The sequence below is a fragment of the Grus americana genome, chromosome 1, assembly GCF_028858705.1.
Source record: "Grus americana isolate bGruAme1 chromosome 1, bGruAme1.mat, whole genome shotgun sequence".
NCBI lineage: Eukaryota > Metazoa > Chordata > Aves > Gruiformes > Gruidae > Grus > Grus americana.
The window spans coordinates 85,064,557-85,090,230 of NC_072852.1; the positions used below are offsets into that span (position 1 = coordinate 85,064,557).

Consider the following 25,674-nt stretch of genomic DNA (forward strand, 5'->3'; position numbering starts at 1 on the left):
GGCACGCAGGGATCCACAAGCTCCCCCCAGATATTCCTGTGGTGGCACAAAATCCAGCCCTATATGGGTGGCCCAGCCGTGGCTTCCCAGCTCAGCATGACACCGGCGTCTTTTGCTCGGTGTCACCGCGGTTTGTAGCCCGCGGCCGGCGTCTTGGCCCCCCCTCTCCGCGCACCGGGCTGACGGGAGGCTGCAGCTCAGCACCTCCCCAGCACCCAGGGCAGGGACCCGGCCTCCCCAAGGGCGCGTGAGCCCGCCCTGCTCTGCCCGCTCCCGGCATGGCTGCGCCCGGGTCCGGGACAGCGCCCCGTACCGCTTCATCAGCCCGAACTAAACATGGCCGCGCCAGGCCCTGGGAGGGGGGACGACTGCCAGGGTCCAAGATGGCACCGGCCCCCGCTGCTGTGTCAGAACTGGTTCCAAGATGGCCGCCTCCCCACCCCTGCGCTTCGCTGCCAGAATCCAAGATGCCTTCCTCCACGCCTTCAACGTAGCTTGTTTCTCGCCCGACCGCCTCAGCGCCCGTAGGCGGTGTCTGCCCTCATCAAAGATGGCGGTCGGAAGCGCCCCTGCTCGTTAGGCTCCCACCCCTTGCTCCTTGCCGGTTTGTTGGGATTCGCGGCCGAGATGGCGGCGGCGGAGCTGGAGTACGAGTCCGTCCTCTGCGTGAAGCCCGATGTCAACGTCTACCGTATCCCGCCGCGCACCTCCAACCGGGGGTACAGGTGAGGGAGTGTGTGGTGCCTGGGCCGTTCCGGCTTAGTGCGGCCCAGCCCCTGGCTGCCCTGCCCGCAGCCCCGCGGGCAGGGCAGCCAGGGGCTGGGCTTGGGAAGGGGCGTCCTTGCCCCGAGTGGGGCTTTAGGAGGCCGTGGTCTGTGGCCCCAAGCAGGTCAGTCCTGTTCGCTGAGGCCTTACCCCCCACTGGCTGCAGCTTCGGGGGACGTGCCGGCTTGAGTCCCCTCTTGTAGGTGGTCTGTGCCTAAAAGCAGGAGCCTTCGCTCCGTGCCGCGTAGCAGTAGCGGCTGCCCCTTTATTTGGGTGCAGGAGGTGAGGGCTCTTCCAGGCAGAGCCAATCTCTGCTCCCAGGTTGCCCAGTTCCCTGGGGTGCGAGTCTGATGTGGTATAACGGTGTGTTGAAATCGGCCTGTTGGCTTTTGCAGTAGCAAGGAGGAAGCCAGGAGTTCAGCATGACTTTTAAGAAGAGACTGTAGAACCAGGAGTTAGAAATGTTATCTCTCTCCCTTTAGCCAAAACCAGTGGAGTGTAAGTTTTGTAAGCTTTGCCCGCAGGCTTGCTGGAGAAATGGGTTTGTGCTTTGAAGCACTGATGGGTGTTGGTGGTACTCGCTGAACTTGGCAAACTGTTGCCAAGTGGATGCTGTGCCTGGCCACAGCTGTCTGTTTCCAGTTGTAGAATCCTGTAGGTTGGGGGTTGTTTTCTCTCTCTCTTTTTTTTTTTTTTTCCCCCTTTACAACAGCCTGTAGTAAAGACTTTGATGGGCTAGTCAAGATGGCAGTGTGTATGATGTTTTAGCTAGTGTAAGCTAGCTGCCTCCAGGTTCAGAGGTACTTGATATTATTTTACAACAACAAGGTAGAATAATACAGTGGCTTTTCACCATGCTATTTAAGTTTTTGGGGTCTTCCTTGTGCTCACAAGTCACTTCTTAGTTGCTTTTGGGTTTACTGTTCTACATGAGTTTCTGGGTTTCAGTCTCCCCTCTTTTGCAAGCTTATGAAGGTGAAGACAGAGTTGATGTTCTCTGGACTGTATCTATTTCCCTTTACCCAGAGGAAAGAGAGGCCAGTCAGAGCTGTGTGTGTCAAATGGCAGCAACAAAGAGGAGCTGAGACTTTGTATATTGTTTGGGGAGAGAAGTGGAATAAGGCAGTTGCATGTGTTGATGGGAGCAGAGACTTTTGTTGAGATTTGCAGAAGTGGAGGGGTTGATGTATGGTCAGTGAACAGTTGCTTTTTTTTTCAGGGCATCTGATTGGAAACTGGACCATCCGGACTGGACAGGGCGGCTTCGTGTGACCTCCAAAGGCAAAACTGCCTACATAAAACTGGAGGATAAGGTTTCAGGTGAGGGAAAGGCTGTGGCTTGGCAAGACTGTGACTCTGACTGCTGCTTATGGGCCTGTGCTTCTAAGCCTGCTCAGAGCTGTGCATGGCAGCCCTGGCAGCACTTTAGCAAGAGGTTGCTCTCCTTAACACCCAGTTCTTTGTCTGCAGGAGAACTCTTTGCCCAGGCTCCTATAGATCAATACCCTGGCATTGCAGTAGAGACTGTGACAGATTCCAGCCGCTATTTTGTCATTCGAATTCAGGATGGAACTGGTGAGTTGAGGGGTTGTGTATGTGCCGAGTGCTAGGGGTGGAGAAGGCTTAGCCTGATGGAGCTGGGTGTATGCCAGGTGGATTGAAATGGTGTTGGGAGTGCTGAAAAGTCTGGGTAGTGTGCCTGGAGGGGTAGGCAGGCAAGGTTAACAGAGGAGGGTTCTCTACATTGCACGGAGTCCAGGAGCTGGGAAGGAACATTGAGTTTCTGAGAGTGCCGTATGGGAAGAAGTGTGCATCCTGAAGGCTAGGAACAATGAACTGCTATGAGCTGGTATCCAGCAGCAGGTGTGTCAGATGGAGGTAGCGGAGAGTGGTTTAGGAGAACCAGAAGGATTTTGAAGTGAATGAACACAAGGACCCATTTGCAGGGCACCTCCAATGACTCCTCCTGTCTCCTTGCTAGGACGAAGTGCTTTTATAGGCATTGGCTTCACGGATCGTGGTGATGCCTTTGACTTCAACGTCTCTTTGCAGGATCACTTCAAGTGAGTTGTGCTTTTCTGGAATGCTGTTTTTCCTCTGGCCTGTAGAACGTGGCGGGTGGTGGTGCATGTTCATTTAGCACAGGCTTCCCTGGGATGGTCATGAAGCCCTACTCTGGCTCTATCAGGGACACTTGAGTGTGCTGCTAACTGTCATGCAAGCTGAGAGTCCTGCAGGGTCAGATCTGGAAGTCTTAAGCTTAGGTCCTGTGATGCTACAGGTGCAGTGTTAGACAGTCTCTTGGGTTTGTGCTGGTCCCAGCTTTTTGCTACACTACACTGAGAGTAAGAAAGTAGCTGGTTTGACAAGGCAAAGTAGTTCTTTGGTGGGATGGGGAGTGGAACTGTGCATTTTTCTGAAACCCTTGTTCTCCTTTGCCATAGGGTCTTATGCCTTCCTCTCTTCTTTTTAGGTGGGTGAAGCAGGAGACTGAGATATCCAAGGAGTCCCAGGAAGCTGACACACGTCCCAAATTAGACTTAGGGTTTAAGGAGGGGCAGACCATCAAACTGAACATTGGGGTAAGCAGCCCAGTTTACCCTGCTTCTTTCTTTGGATATGCCAACAGAGACTCTTCCTCACTTGTCTTATCTTTTTCTACAGAACATGACGACAAAGAAAGGAGGAGCAGCCAAGCCCCGTGTGTCTGGATCAGGGGGCCTAAGCCTGCTGCCACCCCCACCAGGAGGCAAAATTGCAGTCCCTCCTATACCTCCCCCTTCTTCCACAGCCATTGCCAACCATGTCACGCCACCACCCGTGCTGAAATCCAGTAATGTGAACAGTGCAGGTAAACATTACTATAGAACAAACAGTCTGTCACATGCTAGTAGGTGCATAGAGAGGACTGAGGCCTGCTTCAGGGAACTGGTGTTCAATCTAGTGCCAGCAGTACCCTATGAGACATGATGTGTCCTGAGGGCTTTGCTCTCTTTCACCTGAGGACCTCCATGCTTGTTTAATAATACCTGCTTGTTCTTGCAAGGAGGACAGCATTGTAGCTCCTGTCCTTGCAAAAGGACAAACCAAGCAACTTGGTCAGAAAGGTGGGGGATGTGGGTGGATATGAAATTTAAATAGTTGGATTTTTCTGAATTTGTATGTGCTTTAGGGGCACTGGCAGAGCTGTGTAGGGTGTCTAGAAAAGTACTGCACAGTCACTTACTTTCTGCAGAAATATATAGATAGACTTGTTGAAAGATGCAGGAAAAGCACTTCTTGTGAGTGGTTTGGAATAGGGAGTGTGGAAGCTTTCGTATGAGCAGCAGAAAGAGGTGCAGAGTATAGTGGGATTCTGGGTTTAGTTAGTTATTTTAAAAATATATAACTTAATATAATATACTATTTATATATTAAAATAATAAAAATATAAAAATTATATATGTTGAACTTCATATGTATGTATGAAGTTCAACAGGTTTAGGGTCCTGCACCTGCAGTGGGGCAGTCACCCGTATCAATACACACTAGGGCATGAATGGATTGAGAGTAGCCCTGCAGATAAGGACTTAGGGATACTGGTGGATGAAACATTGGACATGAGCCAGCAATGTGTGCTTGCAGCCCAGAAAGCCAATATCTTGGGCTGCATCAAAAGAAGTGTGACCAGCAGGTCGAGGGAGGTGATTGTTTCTCTCTACTCTGCTCTGGTGAGACCGCACCTGGAGTACTGCATCCAGCTCTGGGGTCCCCAGGATGAGAAAGACATGGAGCTGTTAGAGTGGGTTCAGAGGAGGGCTGTGAAAATGACCAGAGGGCTGGAGCACCTCTCCTGTGAAGACAGGCTGAGAGAGTTGGGGTTCTTCAGCCTGGAGAAGAGAAGGCTCTGGGGAGACCTTATTGCAGCCTTTCAGTATATAAAGGGAGCTTATAAGAAAGATGGAGAAAGACTTTTTTACCAGGGTCTGTAGTGATAGGACAAGGGAAAATGTTTAAAATGAAAGAGGGTAGATTTGGATTGGATATAAGGAAGACATTCTTTACAATGAGCGTGGTGAGGCACTGTAACAGGTTGCCTGGAGAAGTTGTGGATGCACTCTCCTTGGAAGTGTTCAAAGCCAGATTGGATGAGGATTTGAGCAGCCTGGTCCAGTGGAGGGTGTCCCTTCCCTTGGCAGGGGGGTTGGACTAGATGATCTTTAAAGGTCCCTTCCAACCCAAACCATTCTGAGGTTACTGCAGTCTTCTGGATGCTGTACTAAAAGGTGTCTGGAGAGCTGATGATAATCTTGTGAAGGCAGAGACTTTAGCAGTGCTGTACACAGATCAGAGTAAGAAGAAACCAGAAGCTTCTGAATAGGTCTGGGCTCCAGTGTGTGATTTGTACTGTTAAGATGATGCATGTTTGGCAACTGTTACAATTGCTGAGCTTGGGCTGAGTCTGAGCCTTATGTCTGCTGGGAGAGGTAGTATGTCTCAAATATGCCAGTTGGTATGTGAGATGGAGACTGAATACTTCTTGAAGACAATGTACCCCTGCAGCATGAGCTGGAGGCTCTGTGCACATTCAGCAAAAGGAGCTGTTATAACAAAATCCTTAAAAAGTCTTAACTTCCTTCTTCTAGAAGCAGAGCTGAAGTCCCTTCAAAAGATACTTTGCACCTGCATCCAGCAGTTTGTGTAAGGCAACAGTTTAAATGCCTGTGGGGTTTTCTTCTCGATTAGCTTGATTTTATTTTTGTTTTTTTTCCCCTCCCCTTCTGCCTTAGATATTCTGTTACACTTAGATGCTCCTGCATCTGCATCCAAGGCACCAGCATCAGCTACCACAGACCTCTGGGGAGACTTCAGCACTGCATCCAGGTAAACTGTGGTGAAGGGAACTGCACTTGAGAAGGGTTGTGTCTTGACGGGCACTGGAAGAGCCATAAGTTGAGAAGTCCTATTATATCTGTTCCTTTGATTCTCCTTTATTTCAGTGCTGTTCCCAATCAAGCTCCTCAGCAGTCCAACTGGGTCCAGTTCTGAACGGTCAAAGCAGTGGAATGGGACAAACTGATGACCAAGAGGCTCTAGAGGCACCAAATGGGATCAGAGGGGACACAAACCTCTCTAGTCTTCAATCAAAAAACAATTCAGGACAATCTTTCCTTTTTAAACTAGATCTTCACTTCAGTCAAAACTTACTATTTTTGATTCCACAGTGAAACCACTGAATCTAAGGAGAACATACTGACTCCTTACAAGATGTGCAAGGAGGAGAGAGGTAGTCTCATTTCTTCCACCCACTTGGCCGTTACCTGGTACATCCTAGCTCTTTTTCCCTATCTTTCCATACAGGGAAAGCAAGAATCCTGAAGAAGGTGGGTGCAGGAGGAAGCTGGGTAGGTGCCTCTGGGTTCCTTGTCCTTTAAATTTTCTCTGGTTAGACTGTTGCTTTTTGTGGCTGCTTTCAATAGTGACTTAAGTTTCTGCAGCTTGGCCTGCAGTGCTAATGGCAGCTGCATTTGGCTGCAGCTTGTAAATGGAATCTGTAAGGAGATAAGTCTTGTCTCAACACAAAACCCTCTTTGATTAATTACGTCTGTGGTGAGGAGTGGACCTCCCCATGCACACACTACTTGTCCTCTCTTTCATGCAATTCTTGATAGTGCTGGATGTTCCTGTGCTCTTGTGGGAGGAGTCATGCAAGTCCTTGAGTAGACCTGCTGCCATTGTGCTGTAGCTCCAGGTGGGCACCTCATCTTGAGGCTCTTTGTTTGGCTTCCAGGTTCACTGGAGGAACTTCTCTCATTTTCACTCCTTTCTTCCTCCTGCCCCATGCAAAGGCCTCATTGTCATTGAGCTGTTTTAACTGGAAATAGCTTTAAAAACAAACAAAACACAAAAGAGCCTGTTTTTATAATTTGGTAGTTACTTGCACTAGATGACAACCAGGTAATCCCACCACTCAGCATTTCGTGTTCCTGCATCACTGTCCTGAGCCCTGGCCTTGTGTTGTGACTTGGCACTGTATTACAAGTATTGCATATCCATGCCACAGTAAGAACTACGGTGGGACAGTAGACTAGTCTCTGGTGAAGGGACAGTTGTCTTCTCCTTTTCAGCTCACACTGATCATTTGGGCAAGAAATGTATAGTAGGCCAAATCTTGAGAATTGTGGCAGTGAAATTCTCCCACCTGTGTTCCTTCTTGTGGCTTTTCTTCCGAGGCTAACTTTCTAGGGAAGTTAGCTGGTTATTTTAACTTGGATTTTTTTTTTTAAATGTGCCTCAAACACCCTCAGTTTCCTGTGTGGTTTAGGGGGTTAGAAAGAGGTAGAAGGCCCTTACTCTCTGCTCTTCTCTTTGGGAGAGTTTCCTGAGGCACTTGGATCTGGACACTATTCCATCTTCATCAGCTATGGATGTGATCTGGGATGTACCTCTGCTGATTACTCTGGGCAAAGCCCGTGGGCAGGCTGGAAACCTCTCAATTCCAGCTGATAAGCCAAAATGCTAGCTGGGAAGGTGGTCTCAAATGACTGTTCTACAGCTGTACCCTGTTACTAGAACACTAGGGGTTTGCTACTTCACTGGAAGGCTTCCTCCTGTTTTGAACACTCAACCAGCAGCAACGCTTTTAGAACTGGGATGCGCTTTGCTAGCACACCTGTGCAAGTGAGTTTTTCCCTTTGGGCAAAGATTTCCTGGTGAAGCTTTTAAAAGAGTAGTTAGCTATATGCACCTTCAACTTGCAAAGGTCTCTTGTCCTTTTTGTCTTACTACACTGAGGGCATTTTGGGGACAAAGTTTCACTGAGACCATCCCTCTGGGAAGCAAAATTCTTGAAAATAGCTCTAAAGCTGGTACAGTTCCACTTGTGGAAGTGGGGACCAGACTGCTCTTGGATGTATTTTAAGTAGTCATTTAATCCTGACCCCCTGGCTGTCTTAGTGTTCCCCCTGCGTGCCCCTCCCTTGCCTTCATAGTCACTCCTGCAGTCTCATTGTACTTAAACTCCTTGCCTCCTCTGAGTTTGTGTGTGGCTATAATCTGCTAGCAAAGTCATGGACTCTGCTGGTTAGCTTTTTGTTTTCTTCCTCCTTTTTTGCTTAAGTCATTGTGACGTCCTGTCATTTCAACTATGTATCAGTTCCCCAAAACAAGGAAGTTCATAGCACCAATTAACAACTAACTAGGAGCCTCTTCTGTATTGTGTTAGTATTCTGGAGATAATATATTATGTATTTGAAAAGCTGAAGAAGTAAAAATTAAAGATATATGTATATAAAGCATAAGATGTACTGGTGCAAATGGTTATTAAACAAGTAATATTGGGGAAAAGAATGTCATGAGTCTTCTAAGTTGTCAAATTGTTGCTGCTTTGGAAGCCCTGCAGATTGAAGGTCTATATGTCTCCAGCACAAACTTGCTATCTTTAACAAAGCCTTGGTGCTGTGTGTGGACTCCTGAAGAAATGGAGATGAGTATATGTCCATTGGAGGAAATCTGAATAAACTTAAAAACAAAACAAGAAACCAAAACCACGAAAGTCTTCCTGAACTTTGGTGATGGGGGAACAGGATCTGAACCTGAACTCATCCTGTTAAATTAGCATAACCCTCCAAAGCTCTAGGAGGGAGCACAACAGGGCTGTTAATGTGTAAAAGCAGAGCGCTGGAGCCTATGTAGTTAACGCACATTGTAATGCCTCAAGGTCTAGGCTCATTACATTATGTGAACAATAGGTCCTCAGTCTAGAGACTGTTACAGGTCTTTCTTCCAAATTAATATCTTTTTCCTGTTAGCATGGACAAGCACATTACAGGACGTAGGGCCCTTATAGTTTGATAGCTTTATTTTGCCAGCTGCCATTACCTATAGCTGTGTGTCCTCATTCAGAGTGAGGCCTCAGACATTCATCGAAGCTGCCTCTGAGCATGAGAAGATCAGTCAGCAGCAGCTGATGCCTGTAACTGGCTCCTGACCAGGGCCACATTTTGCCAGCTGTCACTGGTGGGAGCCTGCGGTGAACTTCTTGTGTCACTTGTGTTTGGGGCAGGGCAGCCAGGTAACTTAGAATCATTTAGGTTGGAGAAGACTTTTAAGATTGAGTCCAACTGTAAACCTAGCACTGCCAAGGCCAGCACTAAACCATGTCCATGAGCACCACATCTACATGTCTTTTAAATACCTCCAAGGAAGGGCATCAGGTGCACCCTCAGCAACTCTGCAGACAACACCAAGTTGGGTGGGAATGTTGACCTACTTGAGGGTAGGAAGGCTCTTCAGAGGGATTGATGGGCTGAGGCCAATTGTACAAGGTTCAGCAAGGCTAAGTGCCAGGTCCTGCACTTGGCCTTGTGTGTTTGCACTTGTTCCATCAGGAACAGCACCCATTCGTCAACAGCGCTTGCCCCTGTAGAAGAGGGAAACGTGGGAGGGAGGGACCTGAATGAGGAAAGTCATAAGGAAATTCCACCCAAAATCACCCTCGTGCAGGCCAGTGTCTATTCCTTAGCTGCCTAATGTCTTTGCTCAGAACAATCAACTAAAACTGGCCCAGTCTATTCCCAGTAGACCCAGCTCATGCTGTGCTATAAGAGGAGATCCGAACCAAACCAGTGTCACCTAGGGTTCTGTAAGTCCATAAAAAGCAATGGAAATAAAACTGCAAGGCTGTTTCAATCATGTGATAAAATGCTTAAAAAGGATGTGGCTTTCTCAGCTGTGAAGTGGATAAGAGGGAGTGCTGGTTTCTCCAATGGATTAAAACAGATATGAGCCTTAACTGAGTTTGCAACGGCCTGCTTTCCCTTTTCCAGGCATTATAGTATGGCAGCTCCTGCATGTTGGGGCAGAGGCAGCTGGCTTTTTTAGGAGATTGTCTTAATCCTTGAAGCAGTGTGAAGAGACATTCCCTGGAGGAGGGAGCTGCCTGTAACTTGCAGCCTTTGCGTTGAGCCATGTTTTTTAGGATGTAAGGAGGTGTGGTGCTCCCTTGCCCACCTAGCCTGGCCTGCTGGGTTGGTGACACCCCCGATCAGGGCTTGCAAGTTCTGTCCCACCTGTGACCATGTGCTGCCATCTGCTGCTGAATCCCCATGTTGGGGGGCTTCTGGCAACCCCTGGGCTCAAACCCCATCTGCAGGGACCGGCTGGGACCCCCAGCAGTCGGGAGTGGGGGGACACAGGCAAACATCACCTGGGACCTGGCTAGCACTGGTGAAGTGCTCTCTGAAAAGAAATCGCAGCTGGCACCTGTAAGCAAGAGCGTGCCTGCTCCTGGGCTGGCTGCCTGCAGTGACCTCCTCTGGGCAGGGCAGACCTGTGCCTGGGGCCAGGTGTGAGCAAGGGCTGGATCCGGGTATGGAACTGTCATGGGTTTAACCCAGCCAGCAACTCAAACAACCACGCAGCCATTCGCTCCCTCCCTCCCAGTGGGATGAGGGACAGAATTGAAAAAGGAGGGGGAAAAAAAAAAGTTAAGACTCAAGGGTTGAGATACAGACAGTTTAATAGGACAGAAAAGGAAGATTAATAATAATGATAATAAAAGAATATACAAAACAAGTGATGAACACCACAATTTCTCATCACCTGAAGTCGATGCCTAGCTAGTTCCTGAGCTGCCCTGCCTCCTGGCCACCCCCCTGTTATAAATGGAACATGATGTCATATGGTATGGAATATCCCTTTGGACAGTTTGGGTCAGCTGCCCTGGTGCCCTGGCTGTGTCCCCTCCCAGCTTCTTGGGAACCCCCCTGTCTTCTCATTGGCAGGGCAGTATGAGAAGCTGAAAAGTCCTTGAGTGCTTGGCAACAGCTAAAACATCAGTGTGTTACCAACATTTTTCTCATCCTAAATCCAAAACACAGCACTATGCCAGCTGCCACAAAGAAAATTAACCTTATCCCTGCTGAAACCAGGACAGGAACAAGCCACAAAGCAGAACTGCAGCATCTGGAGGTGTTCCCAGGAGCATCTGAGATGGAAGGGAAAGGAAAGGATATCTTGACTTTAGCACACAGGAGGCACAAAGGAGAAGGAGGTAGGCAACTGCAAGATGCCAGAACAAAAACTTTGGTGGGTCTGGTTTTAAATGGACCAGAATAGTTTTGGGTGATAGCAGAGTTTGTATTGGCTTTTATTGAATGCTACCCTCAGTTCCATAGTAGCTTTGCCTTTATATCCACCAGTATCATAACTTGTCATTCAAATGCTTTCCTGAATGTCTTAAAACTGACCTCTGGTCAAGTTTACAGAAGCACTGTTTAAAGATTTTTTTCTCCCCCCTTCTCTCCCCCTCCGCCAACAGTTTGGCAGTAATGGAACTGGTGCTTCCAAATGCAGACATGTTCTGCTATCTTAATGACATCTGCACTTCAGTGCCATCATGCACAGACAGTAGTATAGGGCTTGGAATTGAAATGTCCCAGTCTTGTGATCTGCCAGTGCGTATACTTGTGCATATGTGTGTTGTCTTTAAAATTTGCCCCATAGGAAATGAACTCCTCCTGGTCTTTTTTGAAGTAAACTCTAAGCACTTGCCCATGAGCTTATGGTGTTAAGCAAACTGTTCAAAGATGCGTGGAGATGCTACATCAGTAGTGCTACATAAACCATTGCTTTGATTAGCTGGCAGGGACAAGGAACTGGATTCCAGTGAGCAGCAGTGCCAAGAGGAGAGGGATAGGAGAGCGTTGTCTTTGGAGAATATGTGCTAAGGGGCTACAGATACGGCAGCATAGGTTGCATGTCTGGCCCAGAGTTAGGGGGTGCTGTCACTAGTACCTAAAGCTGAAGTCAATACGATGGGTACATGTACAAAGTATACTTGGAAATGACCACCGCATACTTTTTGGGTAAAAGAACAGGAAAAGTCCTTAAGCAATATATTCCATACAGAAACAGTATTTCTGTAAGGAGAGAACCTGCCCTGAGTAGTCTGGTCTAGCTTCAAACGTAGCGCTGCTTTGAGCAAGGGTTGAACAAGATACCTCCAGCCTGAACTATTTCCTAGGACAACTTTTGTGCTCAGCTGTAGTGAGGTGGGTCCTGTGGTGGCCCAGCAGTGTCTGGCAAGACATCTGACATGGGGGGTTGGTAGGTGGTGGGGAACACTGACGGTGATCCTTCAGCTCAGGAAGGGCAGAGACTGTGCAAGGACCAGTGTGGTGTGGTGTGCCTGCCTAGTCTTAAAAGGCTAAATGCGCAAATAACTGTGAACTAGAGGCAGATCCTAAGAGATGTGGGCCATGGTGCCGCAGGCCAGCATGAGTCAGCAAGGGGCACTTTGCCCTCTGCGTCAGGGCCAGCCAGCAGCTCCGGGGCCTTCAGGGAGTCAGCAGCAGGGCCCTTCGCCCTCTGAGTCAATGCCAGCTCCATGCTGGAGGCTGGCACCCAGGAATGCAGTTTGCAGGCCTTTTGCTTTACGGTGGCCGATGCTGACTTCAGTGTCCTAGCATGGTAAAAATGGCTGACGCAGGCACTGGGAGAGTGTGCCCTTCAAAAACCAAAAAGTCCCCTTCCCCATCTGAGCATGCTGACATCTGTGTTGTGAGGAGGCTCCTGTATGTGGTCGAACCCCAAATCTAGAGCCTTCACTGCCTGGCATTAAAACTTCCCTAGTGTATTTCAGTGACGAGGTGCCAGGGAGTGTCCAGCTGAGATGACTCTACTCCCTGGGTTTAATTCAGTTTTCTATGGTTGTCTCCAGATGGCCTTTGCCTTGTCCTATCCTGACTGGACATGAAGGATGGCTATGCTGCTCCGGAGGCAGGTGGTGTCCCTCGCCCCACTGCCGGTGTAGCACGTGATGGGCACAGAGGCTCCAAATGGCAGGGCCTTTTTGGCTATTGGGTGCTGCTAGGGTGCAGGGCAAGGGTCAGTGCAGGCCATTTACAATCTTTCTGATAAATCTGTCCTTGAGGATAGGAGCAGCATGAGGGAGCCACGTGATGCTAGCACTGAGGGAAGCTCTGCAGGTCCTGGGAGGTTTGTGCTGCTGTTCCAGTGCCATCTGGTGGGACAGCCTAACCAATGCAGCTCTCCCCAGAACCTCACGCCAAGATTTTACTTGCATATGCATGCAGAGGATATGAGGATGTGGAGGGGAAACAGCTTGAGATCAAATAACAGTGGCCCTAAAGTTACAGCATGGGTCTGGGTGACCTTACCTGATAGCACCCTTGCTGGATGACTGTGGTTGTTTTCCATTTTTTTGTGCTTTTCCTTCCACTCCCCCCACTCCTCCTTCAAGAGAGGGACATGACGTGCGTTCATCTCACTGGGCAGAAGTGTAGCCAAACTGAATTCAAGGCTGTTGAGATCTGTGCGATCCTTGAACAGAACTGACAATGAAGCATGAAGGATTGCTTCTGTGGGGAGGCGTTATGTGGCCACAGTTTGTTCATGCAAATGCCATGTACTCATTCTAAGAAACTAAACTTCACAGCTCTGCCTCTGAAACAGGCCACTGAGTCTGACCAGGACTTGGATCTGGCCCAGGTTTGGAGTCAGATGTGCAGCTGTGGCAAGCAACTACAGTATCTGGATCTCACCTCCAACAATTTCTGGCCTTGAGACTTGTGGCTCAGATCCAAAAGAGGAAGGAGGTGAAAATGTGATGTTCCTAGTAATGGCATAAACCAAAGCTGTGAGATAATGCATCCAAATGTGTCCTCTGTTGGCTTTGGTTGGATAATTTGTTAATTAGGGGAAATAAATGAAACATAACTTTTCTCTTCTGCAGAAACAATCCTGGGTTAATGGTATATGTAAAGAGGCAGGTTGGAGCTTCTTGTCTGTTTGAAGGTTCCCTGGATACTGTTCTTCCTTCTCTTATTCCTTCCCTTATACATTTTTGGAGGGATTTTGGAAGCCTGTCATCACAGGTGAGCACACTACTTTTTCCCTTTCTGCAGCTGACTGAATTTGAGTTCCCTCAGCTCAGACAGCTTTGGGACATAGGCTGTTCTGCTTGAAAACTTCAGCTCTTGCTAAAATGTGACAGAGATGGGGGGGGGGAGGAATGCACAAACCCTTTTGGGGAGGAACAATTCTTTCTTATCTCTCCTACTTTTCTTTCCTTCCACCATGTTCTGCGTGGTACTGTAACTGCAGCATTTTGGGGAGCTGCTGGGCTCTGTCAAAGTGCTAGTCACTTGATGCAGTTTTGTTCAGGACACAGTGTTGCTGCTGACTCAGGCCTGCCTGTGGTGAAGTGCTGCCACCTGCCAGAAATTAGTGTGGCTTTGCAGTTTTATCTGTGGCCTTCAGTTTTATCTGTCCCACTCTCTGCTTTCACCTCCCTTTCTTACTCTCCATTCAGTTCTCCTCTGTTTCCACTTCACCCCTGGATGCTCAAATGTCCTTTTCTATGAGCTTTCACAGCTCCATATAACCCATTTCTTCCTAGGTCTCATGGTATATCTGTATGGCACCCAGGTTCACCTTCTGTCATCAGCAGGGGTGACTGCCTTCCAGCAGAGGTGTCTTCTCCCTGCAGCTCTGGCCACTGTTAGCCATACATGAGAAGGGCATAGGATGCCTTTCTCTCAGGTCCCAGCAGGCTGCAGTGCTCTCACACTGTCCCCTGAAGCTGGGGGAACTCAGCTCATATAGTGAGAACTGCAGCATCCTGCTCCTCCCTTCTCTAACGGGTTCCTTGCAACAGGGTACACAGTAGGATCCCTTATTGCTAGATCACCTCTAACCAGCCAAATCCCTCAGCAGTTCTCAAGGACCTGTCACTGCCTGAATCCCTTTGATTAGATATCTGCCATCCCTTACTAACGGCTCAATATTGGGCCTTGGGGCCCCATTGTCCATGCTTGGTACCTTTTTATGTTCTTCCCTTGGCTGCAAGGGCTCTGCTCTCCCTTTTTTTTACCCCCAGGGCTTTAATCCCTGGGCGAGGAGCAAGGTGGAGAGGGAAGACCAAGAGGGTGGTGTGCATTCATTTCTGATGCTCTGCTCACCAAGGTGCAGGGACAAAAAAAAACAGGCCTCGGTTTAGGCTGTCTTTATCCAGGTGACCTGGAGAACTGTGTTAGCTAGAGGTACCATAAGAGCAGGTAATGGCAGGACTGTCCTATCAGTGGGCAGCTAGGGTCCAGGTAATATCAGAGCAGAGAGTTTTACGAAAGGATTGGGTGTAGGCTGTGCTTGAATAAGAGGTCAGAGGTCTTGTGGGAAGGTCTTCTGTATCAGTGCTCCATTCAGGAAACTGAACAAAACCACACATAAGGCTGAGTGATGATAAATACTTACATGCATGACATTAAATGGACAGAATATAATTTGGCCGGAGAATTTTCCCACCACCTTATTTCTGTCTTTCTGCTTTTTTTGCTCTCTGCTTTGCTTTCCAGAATGCAGCAAGCTGCCTCCCCTTTGTCTGTGCTCAGGGGGAGACCCCACAACTGGCAGAACAGCAGAGGCATTCTCCCTGGAAGATTGCCCTCATACCAAAGGTTGCACCACGGGCAGCCCAGCTGGCTGGGGGAGCTGAAGCCTGCTTAAGAGGATGACAGCCACATCAGCAACACTCTTCATGCTGCTGGCTACAGAATCTCATGCTATGCTGTATCCTGACTAACCTCCACCTGATAGACACAGGACAAGTATCCAAGATGTTCTTCTTTATCTTTTGCCCCATTCCAAATGTTATCAGAATAGGCACTTGCCAAGTAGGGTATGGTTACTTTGCATGAAGTCCTCAGTGCATTTCTTTCCCATTATTTTTTTCCCAGTTTTCACCTTTAAGCCAAGTAAGCTTTCAGCATGCCCAGCATCCTGCTAATTCCATGCCTTTTGCAGAATCACTTTTATTTTGGACAGGTCCAAATAAACCAGGGTTCTTGTGTGGGAATTTCTCCAATTTCTTCCACTGTCACAATTAATTAATTTAGCTTTGTTTCGATGTCCTTGTTCTGTCTCACTGCTTCTTTTATACCCTGCTCTTCAGTTGTCTTCAAAGCTTGTGAAAAGGTTTCTAACTTCAGTAGCCATAGGAAATTATTTATTACTAGTTCTGATGGCTTCTGATAGTTGGTTTTTAGACTCTATTTTACCTTTGCTTTGTTGTGGTTTTACACTTAATGGGGGTCATGATAATTTCAATTTTCCTCATTTGGATGCAAGGTCAGCTTGTTGAAGAATGCATGCTGATAATCCCTTTGGCTTGACATTTTAGCCACATCAGCTTCTTTTGCCTTTTGTCAAATCTTCTCAGGAGGTACTAGGTATTGTCTCTGGGCTGCCAATGTGATGCCCCTCTGTAACCTCCATGCCACTTGCGATGACTGAATTCCCTCAGCTGCCCCTCTCCATTCTGACTGGCTTGTAACAAGTGTCTCACTTCCCTGCAGCTTCCACCACAGCTGTGCTCAACTTCAAAAGGGGATTTTTTTTTTTTGGAATGTGTGTGGTCACAGCTTTAGGATTCAAGTCCTTCTCTTTGCTTACGAATTCAATTTTAACTCAACTGGTTCAACTTGATTTTTAAAAGAAGTAAGGCACGTGCAATGGTGCTGTCTCCTCTGCTGTGAAGTGGACCTGCTTGCTAAATTGGGTGAAACTGGCTGTGAGGTGAAAGGCTTGCAGATAGTACCTTATGCAAACTTCATTGACAGGTAGGGGAGAAAGAGTATTAGTGCTTCTGCTGCCTTCTGTTTGGGTCAGCTACCCAAGTGGTGCCCACTGAAGAGCAACCACCTAAAGGCAGCAGCTGGAGCATGAGTAATGAGGGAAAGCAAAGCAGGACTGTTGTGGCAAGCAAACACACAAGTCCTAGAAAGGAGGGGACTTGCAAGGTATGTGGGAGTTAGGACCATGGGAGGTACCTGGCAGTGCTGAGTGGGGATGAGATGAAAGATGTCTGTGAGGAAACACAGGTATTGTGAGAGGACAAGGTGTACTGTGTGGGGTGGACAGAACACAGGTGGAGGGGGAAGGGAGAAACAGCAGTGGGAATGCAAGGAAAAGAAGTGTGAGTTTGGTGGGGTTTTTAAGCTAGGTTTTCTTTTTTTTCTGTTTTCAGCCCTACAACTAACTGCTGGGCTTGATTCTCCATATCTCCCACCCATTTACATGCCATCAGTGCATATGAAATTCAAAGCACAAATTTTACCTTCACGAATATCACTTCACTGTTGTTGCACAAGAGCCCAGCATTGCATACTATGGAAGTGTGGTTAAGGGTTGCATTTTGACAGCAAGCAACAACTCTGATGGCTGCACAGGAAGAATTGAGCTGTTTCCTGATGTTTGAGCACAATCTAGTGTATTCTAATAAAATCAGCAGTTAGATCCTGAATTTGCTTTGAAATTCCTCAGCTATGTTTGCAGGTGGCAATGGCAAAAAGCTCATAAAGCTACACTGTGACTTCCTTCTCTGTCTGCTGATTGCATTTCCCATTTCCTCACCGTGGAAAGTTTGAAACTCTGCCGGGAAGTAAGCCTTTGCCTCATTGGACTGTGAGCCTGTTGTGGTTTCACTGGTGAGGGGCAGGGGGAACCATGCAGAGGATTAGCCTGACTGAAATCTCAGCGTGAAATCTGAGAGCATAACTAGGTTTCAGCAAAAACTTAGGGAGGCTTAATTCCAGTGAGAGGGCCAAGCCTGAAGACGAAGGGAAGTGCTGGAAGGATGTTGGAAAGAAAAGCAGGCAGCATGCATCTTCTCAAGGGACCAGGCTTCTGTCCTGCAGCTGCTCTTCTTCTATAAAAGTCACCCTCTTTGCACACAATACAAAAAGGAGAAGTGAAGCCAGCTCAGTGCACATGAGGAGGCTCCTTGGTAAAGAAATCCAGCTACATATGCCCCATTCTGTTTAGGGGCAGTTCTCCATAGTCTGTGTTCAGATGTCCACTACATCCTTCCCTTGCCCTTTACCTTCTGTCACATTGTTCCCCTCTGTTGTCTGTTGCATGTTCTTCCTTGCACTGTCCTAGGTCACCTCCAACTCTGCCCTGCATACCCTCCATGCTAGCTCCCTGGATGTCCTGCTAGTGGGTCATTCTGATCTGCCTTGAGGAAATTCTAGCTAGCCAAATTAACCAAGCAAAGCTTCTTCCTTCTTTCTGGTTGTTTTGAGACCTTATTGTGGCTTTTAAATACTTAGAGGGGGCTTATAAGAAAGATGGAGGGAGACTTTTTACTAGCACCTGTAGTGACAGGACAAGGGGCAAAGATTTTAAACTGAAGGAAGCTAGATCCAGATTAGATATAAGGAAGAATTTTTTTTATGTTGAGGGTGGTGAGGCACTGGGACAGGTTGCCCAGAGAGGTTGTGGATGCCCCCTCCCTGGAAGTGTTCAAGGCCAGGTTAGATGGGTCTTTGGGCAACATGGCCTAGTGGAAGATGTCCCTGCCCGTGGCAGGGGGGTTGGAACTACATGAGCTTTAAAGGTCCCCTCCAATCCAAACCATTCTGTGATTCTTGAGTCCTATCTGCTGATTGAGCCCTTCTCACCCTTTTTCTCCAGGGTATCCTGACTCATTGGCTTTTCTTCTGAGAAGTCTTTCTGATTCAGTGTGTATCTCAGTAGCCGTTTCCCTTAACTGTCTCCTTTCAACATTTGCCGCAGCTTGAAATCAGACTAAACAGTAGGCTGACATTTTCCCCAATATCAGAGGCCTTTACCAGACAGCAGAAAAGTGAGATAAATGACAGCAAAAAATATAAAGCAGCCCTTTTCAGCCTCAGAAATGGAGCCTGACTCCCTGAAGCAAGCACTACTCTGAACTTCCACAGGCTGTAAATCAGGTTGTGATAGAGAGGTCTCCGTGTGTGCTCTTCCCAATAACCTCTTAAACCATCAACACCATTTTTTTTTATTCCACTTTGCTTGTTCTCCTGCCTGACCCTGGCCTCATCCTTCTGCTTCTCCTTGGATATATCCAACTTCTGATTATTTCTATTGCTCTGCCTAAGGCTGCAACTCCCCGATCTCACTTCTACAGGAACAGTTCCTCATTTGAGATTTATTCTAGTGCTAGCTGCCAACTGGGGCTGACTTTCCAGGATGAGACATAGCATGTGATATTTGATGTAGTAAAAGCAGCTTAACCATAAGAGACAAGTGAGGGCAGAATGCATTTTGTATTGGGCTGTGCTGCAGGTTAAGCTGGACTAAGACGCATGATAGATGCAAACCTAAGAGCAATGGCAGAATTACTAACAGACAAAGAAAGGCATGAAAATAAGGGTAGGAGAGAGGGTAAAAAAAGAAGTATGAAAAAAGAAAAAAATCCAAGAGATCTTAAAAAGGAAACCCGTCAGCTGAGAATCTGATGTGGGGAAGAAGGAGTGCAACTTCCTTTTCAGTTGTTAGGTTCTCATTTTGTTTTTTCTCTCAGAAGTTTCCATTGTTCCGAGGCTGATTTCCTGGGCCAAGAAACTGAAGATCTGTTCAGAGCATTTCTGAGTTCCCAGGAATTCTCAGATTATTGCCAGTGCTTCCAGTGTTCAGCACAGCCTTCTTTGACAGACAGAGGGTGAATGAACAGATGGGAAAGGCTCAGTAACTTATTGGTATCTCCCTCTGGAACCAGGGACCAAAAAGACCCACCTTTTACATATCAAAACTAAGGACAGGGATCCATATGATTAAATGGCATCAGAAATCACCTACGCTGAGCTGAAATTCAAGAATGCATCACCAGCTCCAGTGGTCGAAGGTAAGAAAAGAGTGGGTTATGCAGGGGAAGGGGACCTGGAGGGCGGGGGGCTGAAGAATAGGGAATGGAGTCTTTTCCTTCTGTGACTCTGGTTCCTACTTGGTCTTGACAAATTGTTGAGCAAAAGGAGTTGTCTACCACTACATGAACAGGACACTGGAGGAGTTTTGAAGTAAGAGGTTCAAGGAATGTCTACAAGAGGAAAGGTGAGAATCTTTAGATGGTTGGAGTTGCAACATGAACAAAGATAACTAGTAGGGGCACAAACAGTAGGTTTCAAGTGAGCATTCAGTAAGAAACATATTTGGGCTCCCTTAGTCTCCTGGTTGCAACACCAACAGTGGTGAATGGTAGAGGGTCCAGGATGGGTGCTTAACCCTGGTACGATGCAGGCAGTAGCTGCCTCTCTGTATGTTATCTAGTCTTGGATGACAGCGCTATTTTTGACAAATACTAAGTACCAACACTAGATACTATGTTTTATTACAAACAATCTGATATGTCACAAAGGTGGAGGGGCTCCCAGGGCAGCAAATGGCAGCAAATAAGCCCTGGCTGCTACTGCTCTTGCATCTGAGAGAGTGAGGCTACAGACTCCTGCTTATGGAGAGAGCAAGAGTAGAGAACCAACCTGCCTCCTTACAGTAGAGCAGTTGCCCTCTGCAGCTTTGTGAGAGGTGGCATTGGCTGCAGAAACTTATAGCCCCATTGTCCTTGGTTGATTGAGAAATGGTCCTTGGAGAAGAGAGACCCAAAAGTTAAAAGGAAGAATGGGCTTGAACAAAACACCCTAAAATACACAGACAAAGTATTATCTAAGATCTAGAGGAAGATCCAATTCTGCAATTGATCTCTACCACTCCTGAAAATAAACAACACACCAAACAAACACATTTTTATTGCTATTAAAAATCATGGTTATAAAATGATGCCTTTACTAGGCTTTGTGCAAATTTAAGGCATGTTCTGATCAGTATGTATTCTGTAATCATTATGCCACAAGTAGAAATGCATAGAGATGTTCCATGTGTGGCTCATTGCTTCCACCCTTACATACAGGACCCTACACAACAGCAGGTTCCAGAGGTGTGAAAGTATGTGTGCATAAATGAATGAATAAATAAATAAATTGTTATTGCTGTTAAGGATAATAAAGCCTAGTTACAGCTTTATCTCAGTTTTACAATCTCAGACAGAGCAAGCATCAGCTCCAGGTTACTCCTTGCCTGCTCTGAGGCATGAGTCATGGAAATAAAGCATGTACATACTCCTGACTGATTTGAAAGCTTACTGATTTTGATGCACCAAGATTAGCTGGTGCTAATTACAGCTAGAATTTCCATCATGGTGAGGTGGTGGAAGTTCCCTGTTGTGTTCCCAATGGCCTATTCCAAAGACACCTGATCCAGCCATGTTTGCTTTTTCTGCTGATGCCAAGCTCATGCCATAGGTTTGGATGTGTGCTCAGGGTCTGTCTTTGGGTGCGTCTGTCCAAGTGATCACACACTACTTGTAGCTTATACATTGACTTCAGCCCTCTGTTCTCCCCAGGCATCTAGCCTAGCACAGCCTAGTTTTACTACAGCAGATCTCTGAACCTGGCTTGGAAAGCAGAGATGTAAGGGAATTTTTTTTTCTCTTCCAGTGATTCTGTGCCATCCTACCTTTGCACATTTTTTGTCTCATGCCCTCATTCAACTTACACCAACCTTCTCCTACACAGAAAGTCCAAAAAGCTAAGAAGGAACTGAAGCAGGCATAAAAAGTTTCTTGGGGAAGTCAACATGAAAACTTCTTGTGAATGTCTCAAGTATTACAGCTAGAGCGATGTTGTATTTGGCAGCTCTCATCTCAGTCTAGAAAGACATGGTTTCACTTGAGATTTTGAGGCCATGTGAAGGCCTCACCTCCAAATACCAGCAATTAGCATTGCTAGCTCACTGATGGGGCTGGGGCTGTGAACAGTGTCACTGAACCTGTCCTTCTCCAGAAACCACAGAGGTCCCCTGCTCTGTCCCAACATGCCCCCTCCCAAACTTCCATATCAGAACTGAAACTGCATTTTTTGGGGGGGGCGGCTCTCCCTCGAGTTGTACATTCTTGGTATGTGGCCTGACTGAAGCATAAGTGATGGTGGTATTGTGTTTGGTGTGTTCCTTCACTTTTAGTACCTCCTGAGACGAAGAAGCATGAGCACCATCCCCAGAAATACCCACCTTGGCTCCCGTGGCTGATCTCACTGCTGCTTCTCTTGGTGTGCATTGCCCTTGTTGTTGTTCTCCTTGGTGAGTACGTGCAGGCTGGTTACAGATGGAGGTCTGGGATAAGTGCTGGGAGAAAAGCAGAGAAATCAGAGCCCACAGGGGAACATCTTCCAAACAGAAGGGAGCTTTTACTCAGGAACTGTTTTGTCATGAGAAAGGATGCAAGCACCAACATTTGGACTCAGAAAACCCAACTGTTGAATATTTGAAAACTAAGCAGCAAAATCTTTCCTGACTACTTAAACATTGGGGATTTAAGGGTACAGTTGTGACATGGCACAAACTTCTCTCTTGCAGGCCAGACAAACCAGATGTTTTGGCCAACTGGTATGTGGGAGCTAGGACTACCACAGCATTACACCAGATAGTTCTGTTGTAAACATCCTCTTTCTTAGAATGATGAAAAGAGTTATGTGGGAACTAACTTCTGGGGTTCTCTAATCTCATGTCTTATTTGAAGCATGGCCATCTTTAGAATTTCAGGGTTACTTGGGCTTTCTGAAAGGTCTCAGGCTTTTCTGCCCTGACTTTGTATATGTCTGCATACATCCCCCAGATCTTCCACTGTTTTCCCTGAGGCCTTTTCAGTGTTCCCAGACTGCACATCCCCATCTTGCCTCTTTGGAACCATGGAACAATTCTCTACCTGCATACCACACAAAAAAGAACTTAATTACATTCAGCAGAGGGGAAAAAAAAAAAACCCTGGATATGACAGCACAAGAAGGGGTAATCCTGCTGCCTTTCCTCTCCCTTTCCAGTCATTTCCCGCTCACATAGCAGTGCCCAGCCCACAGTCCTGCAGCAGAAATTCACAGAGTGGCAGTGCATCTCGGCAGTGTCGCAAGGCAAAGGTCAGTAGTGCTGGCACAGGTGCAGGAGGTCTTTGGGATGGGGACAATGAATGCTGGGTCTGCTCTGACAGCAAGCAGCAGCGGAAGCAGACTCTGGAGAGGCAGATTCCAGAGGAGATGGGTGGAAAGAAAAAGGATTTCCTGCTAGCAGCTTAGGGGGAGGAGAGGGCCATGTTAATGATGTCCTGGAGGGCAGGGTGGCTGTGAACACTGACAAACCAAAAGGGACAGATACAGAGGCACAGGGAAGGTTAACAACGGAGCAATAATAAAAGTGCAGCTCTAGTCAAGGAAAAAAGCAGTATTGCCTGTTTCCTGGGGCCGAAAGGAGACTGCAAGCAGAAGTCAAACCAGATCACCAAAATAACTTTGTCAAGTCAAGACGTGAAATAATTTACAAGGATTACATAGCTTTGTGTATATAAATCTCATTGGTCATACCGCAAAGCAATGGGAAGAAATATCTGTACTATCCTTGTTATTCAAGCTCTTTCTGTCAGGAAGAGTGATCTAAGGAGAACATAAGCATTGTCCCTGGAGAATAGGGATCCTTGCAGTCACCATCTCTCTCATTATTAGCATTCATCTCTGCGGTCTCTACCTGCACAGAGCAAGGCTGGACATGCTGCCCGAACAGCTGGAAACGCTTTCAAGGAAGCTGCTATTACCTGTCAGAAGATATGATGCGCTGGGCTGAAAGTGTGCAGAACTGCACTGGGATGGGCTCCCACCTGGTGGTGATTAACAGCGAAGCAGAGCAGGTAGGTGCAGGGCTGAGAGAGGGGCACAGCAGCCAGAGACACAGTGCCAGGCCCTGGAGGGGACTCGGAGCCCCTCCTTGCTCCTGCAGCTGAGGGGAGATGTCCCTTCTGCACCCCTTCAGCACCGGCTCCCCTCTGCCACCAGCCCCAGCCCGCAGGGACTCCTGCTGCCTCCCTCTGCTCAGTCCTGCACCTCATGGACATTGCACTCTCCCTGATTTCCAGGCTTTCCTCACTAAAGAGCTACCACAGTCTCCAAGAAGAGCAAATTACTACATTGGTCTGCATGCGCGGGAGGTGGGCAAGTGGCGCTGGGTGGACCAGACTCCATTTAATGAGGAGGGAGCGTGAGTATCCTCGGATGGAGAGTGTTTGGTGCGGCTCCTGGTAATGTGAGAGAGTAGGAGAGATGTGAGGGTGTCTGATGGTGCATGAGGGGGAGGTGAGACAACTCCCTGTGAGAGGACAGTGATGGAGCAGGAGAGGGCTGTGTAGGACACCAGGTTCACATGGCCCTATCCATCATGCTGGTTAGTGGTTGTTAGTTAACTACCTGTGACGTGGCCATCAATGCTGTAGGCACAGAAGAAGCTGCATCTTGCCAGCGGGAAGAACCCTTCAGAGATGACCATCCTTGCCTAAACTCCATACGGCCCCCACCATGCATATGTGCCCATATGTGCATGGGCAGGACCAGTGCTGTGATGCTCTGGAAGAAATCGGGCACAGGGAGAGATCACCAGGGCTGTCCTTGCTGTGTCTTCTTCTGGAGGACAAAGTCGCCCTGGAGGCAGACACGTGCCTCTGCTGGGTGTGAAGTGCACGGGGTGAGTGGTGGGGAGGAACTCCACCCACCAGGACTGAGCAGAGCCCTGTTGTGTTGGCTGTAGGAAGAAGGCAGGTTTCCACATAAGACTGGTGCCAGTGGGACAGCAGAGGGGGAGGAAGGATACAGCTTCTGTGTGTGAATCAGCATCTACAATTTTTCCCTCTTCCCTCCACTGTGGCCTTTTCCAGCAGTGCTTTACAGGGTACACTGGGGAATAACATGTCTGTCTCTATCTCAGGTTCTGGAGGCCAGATGAACCAAGTAATGTGGCAGTTGAGATGTGCGTTGTTATCCATACGATTTCAGAAATACGCAACTGGAATGATGCTCGATGTGAGGACCATTATCGAATTTGTGAAGCTGCAGCAGTAACTCTGATGGAGCAACCCTCATCTTGAGTAAAACTGAGAGATGAGCAGTGAGCTGGGAACAGCTCAGGGCTGTGTTGGGAGGGGTGGGGGGCCCTGGATCCTGCACCTTCAGTCTTCTGGTTGAGAGGATGTGAGTGGAAGTGATATTATGCTGTGTCCAGCATGCCTAGTGCACGTATCGGCTCAGGGAACACATGAAGGCTCAGGGTCATCAAAGCAGGTCCTGGGCTCTTGCGTCCTCTTCCCTCTGAGTGGGTGCAGCAGCCACTGGGTGAAAAGAGGTTGAATTCTCCAGAAAGAAGACACAGGAATGGAAGACAGATGTTCAGAGATGTGATTTCCTTTGTCTCCCTGAGCAGTGGTGTCTGCTTTTTCTTGGGGCAGACAGAGAATGTCCTCTAATTGCACTGATTTCCTATAAAAGAGAAAATACAAATTAGACCAATGAAAAAGTCTTTGTGCTGTCTCTCTCTTTCTCTCTCTTCCTCTTTCCCTCTCTAATTTGCGTTTTGTACAAACAGGATCCAAAGATGTTGCTCTGCCAGGATAGACCCTTACACAACTACTGCAGCATACGTTGCATCCACCCAGTGAGAGTAAACCCCTCAGAGACAATGTGGCTACACAGTCCCATTGCACACAGCTAAAGCTCTGGAGGGGACTGGGCACAGGAAAATGGCTCTAGGAATATTTTAAGTATTTGTTTCCATGGCTGAAAGTCTTGCTCAGCAGAGTGTCAGGGATGGAGAAATAGAGATGCACTTCACTTGCAAGAGAGAAGCCGCAAAGTATTTCATTATCAACAAGGTTCAATGGTAAATGCAACAGTGGTTTAACAAGGTTCGATGGCAAGGTACACTTGATTATTTACTGCATAGAGGACAGGGTCAGACAAAACTGTCAGGGAGACCCTCCCATTGAGTCATGAGGTTCAGAGATGACCCCCTTGCTTTCTAAACTCCCAGAGGAGTCTAGGTGCAGCTGGATCCACTCCTAGTCCCAGGCTTGGTCAACAGTTTATGTCTAAAGGATTGTATGTGCACAATCAATCCTTTATATCAGAGAGCTAAAATTTTCAAAGTTTCAGTGCACTTATTCCAAATTCACTTACCAAGTATATCTGACACAATGAGGGTTCTCTCGACCTCGAGGGGTAAACT

General features: G+C 47.6%; 2 protein-coding genes across 2 annotated transcripts; both read left to right on the forward strand.

Annotated features, from left to right (window-relative positions):
* Nucleotides 1–484: 484 nt before the first annotated feature.
* NECAP1 (NECAP endocytosis associated 1) lies at nucleotides 485–8,094 on the forward strand. The gene is made up of 8 exons (XM_054820639.1): nucleotides 485–725; nucleotides 1,985–2,085; nucleotides 2,236–2,340; nucleotides 2,747–2,828; nucleotides 3,239–3,347; nucleotides 3,430–3,616; nucleotides 5,535–5,628; nucleotides 5,745–8,094. The coding sequence occupies exons 1-8, from the start codon at nucleotides 628–630 to the stop codon at nucleotides 5,791–5,793; spliced, it is 825 nt and encodes a 274-aa protein (XP_054676614.1). The 5' UTR covers nucleotides 485–627; the 3' UTR covers nucleotides 5,794–8,094.
* A 7,310-nt stretch (nucleotides 8,095–15,404) lies between these two features.
* Nucleotides 15,405–24,966, forward strand: LOC129204527 (C-type lectin domain family 6 member A-like). Its single transcript, XM_054820709.1, has 6 exons — nucleotides 15,405–19,435; nucleotides 21,604–21,720; nucleotides 22,461–22,553; nucleotides 23,163–23,314; nucleotides 23,540–23,661; nucleotides 24,382–24,966. Exons 1-6 carry the CDS (start codon nucleotides 19,369–19,371, stop codon nucleotides 24,539–24,541), a joined length of 711 nt encoding a protein of 236 aa, XP_054676684.1. The 5' UTR covers nucleotides 15,405–19,368; the 3' UTR covers nucleotides 24,542–24,966.
* The last annotated feature ends 708 nt before the right edge of the window (nucleotides 24,967–25,674 follow it).